This window comes from Penaeus monodon, chromosome 25 (genome assembly GCF_015228065.2).
Source record: "Penaeus monodon isolate SGIC_2016 chromosome 25, NSTDA_Pmon_1, whole genome shotgun sequence".
Lineage (NCBI taxonomy): Eukaryota > Metazoa > Arthropoda > Malacostraca > Decapoda > Penaeidae > Penaeus > Penaeus monodon.
Genome location: NC_051410.1, coordinates 32,365,417 through 32,367,294, shown reverse-complemented (window position 1 = coordinate 32,367,294; position 1,878 = coordinate 32,365,417). Strand labels below are relative to the sequence as shown.

The following is a 1,878-nucleotide window of genomic DNA, read 5'->3' as shown; positions in this document are numbered from 1 at the left end:
GCATAAAGCGATAATAAATGGTTATAGCCATGCAGGAAGGCAACTTCTCTGCTTGGGGAATGCAATATTGATTGCCGCGAAAGTAATCAACGTTGAAGTATGTTATTAAGCTGAGGCACTTTAACTTACTGACGTCGAAACTTGGATTCAAGAAGCCTAACTTCTTCGAATCCAGTGGATCTGTGGGAAATGCGCAAATTGACAAAAAAAGTTTCGATTTTACCTAAAAGTTAACAGCAGATTCGACTTGCAAAGACCCGAGTAGCTTGTCGAACTCGAACATGAATCATCGATTGCAGGATCCAAAAACCAAACACCGTTAATGTCAAAAATTCAGAGTGCCTTTTACAGAATGTCTGTAAGCGCTAACCATTGCAATCAAATTTCAATACATTCACGCACCAGTATTTGAACTTTAACACATGCCATAGTTATACGATAGGATTCTCGTCAAGGAAAATATACTCATCTATCATTATTAATTTACTTATCTATCATTATTAAACGAAGCTGAGCAATAATTAAGACAACGTTAAATTGAAAAAAAAACAGTCTCACAAAAAAAAAAAATGTCTCAAACGCTCACCTATCTAACCGATACAAACCTACCCTAACCCACCCTCCATCCGTACCACACATAATAAATACATAAAAACGTTTGCTTCCCAGGTGTCATGGATTAGGCGCAGGGACTACCACCTCCTCACCGTCGGCCAACACGCGTATAGCAGTGACGAGCGATTCCAGGTCCGCTATGTCAAGCAGGACAATGTGAGTATTCATAAGGCTTTCACGGAGGGGTAGGATTTGTGTGGGACTGAGCAGTTTGAGAGTGAGGGTCTGTGAGTGTAGTGAGTTATTGGAGAGTGAGGATCTGTGAGAGTTCTTAGAGAGTGAGGATCTGTGAGAGTTCTTAGAGAGTGAGGATCTGTGAGAGTTCTTAGAGAGTGAGGATCTGTGAGAGTTCCTAGAGTGAGGATCTGCGAGAGTACCTTGTGAGTGAGGATCTGTGAGAGCTCTTAGAGTGAGGATCTGAGAGAGTTCTTAGAGAGTGAGGATCTGTGAGAGTCCCTTGAGAGTGAGGATTTATGAGTGTATTCTGTGACTGAGACGTTCGAAAGTGAGGATCTGTGAGTTCTTGAAAGAGTATCTGTAAGTATATTGTTAGTACTTAGTTCTTAGAAGATTAAGATTTGTGAGTTCACTGTGGGACCGTGTTGTTAGAAAGGATCTTTTAGTTTACTGTAGAATGTGAATGTTAGAAAGTAAAATCTTAAGGTGTAATGCATAATTCAAGTATTAGAAAAAAGAGAATATAGAATGAGATGATCTTCTATTGCAATGAACGTTTAACTGGATTGAAATGGAGGATCGGTTGGCTCAGAATAGGATTATATTAGTAAAAATAACCTTAATAAAGGATTAAACTATGAAAAGGGAGGATCTGATAGTCTATAATAGACCTAAATTGGTGGATTAAAGTATGAGATTACAACAGTTTTAAAATGAAGTGTGGAGTTAAATCAGGGAAAAACAGAGGTTTATGTTAATGAAGCCCATAATACAAATACTTATTTAATTAAATGAAGAACTATGGAATATATAATCATATATTAGATAAAGTTGGTGAATCTATTTAGTAAGAGGGGCAAGAAGATGCTGTGAAAGGAATGAAATAGAGCTTAGTATACACTACACCGGGGTTGCTTAAGTTAATCGGTTAAGAAAATTAATTGACAATAGAGTGTCTGCAAAGTGATAACTGTTCGAAAATAATTAATTATAGCATAGATACCTAATGTAATATGAATCTGTGGGATTAGATATGGATCATTTTGTAAATTATAGCAGAAAAATGGCCTCATATATTTTAAATAA

At 37.0% G+C, this 1,878-nt stretch overlaps 1 protein-coding gene across 1 annotated transcript in view; it reads left to right on the top strand.

Annotated features, from left to right (window-relative positions):
* The window catches only part of LOC119589151 (zwei Ig domain protein zig-8-like), a gene marked incomplete at its 5' end in the record, with an annotated part of 79,650 nt that overhangs the window by 46,879 nt on the left and 30,893 nt on the right, over positions 1-1,878 (top strand). The window contains 1 exon segment of the mRNA XM_037937726.1: positions 670-771. Coding sequence (XP_037793654.1) covers positions 670-771 — 102 coding nt within the window.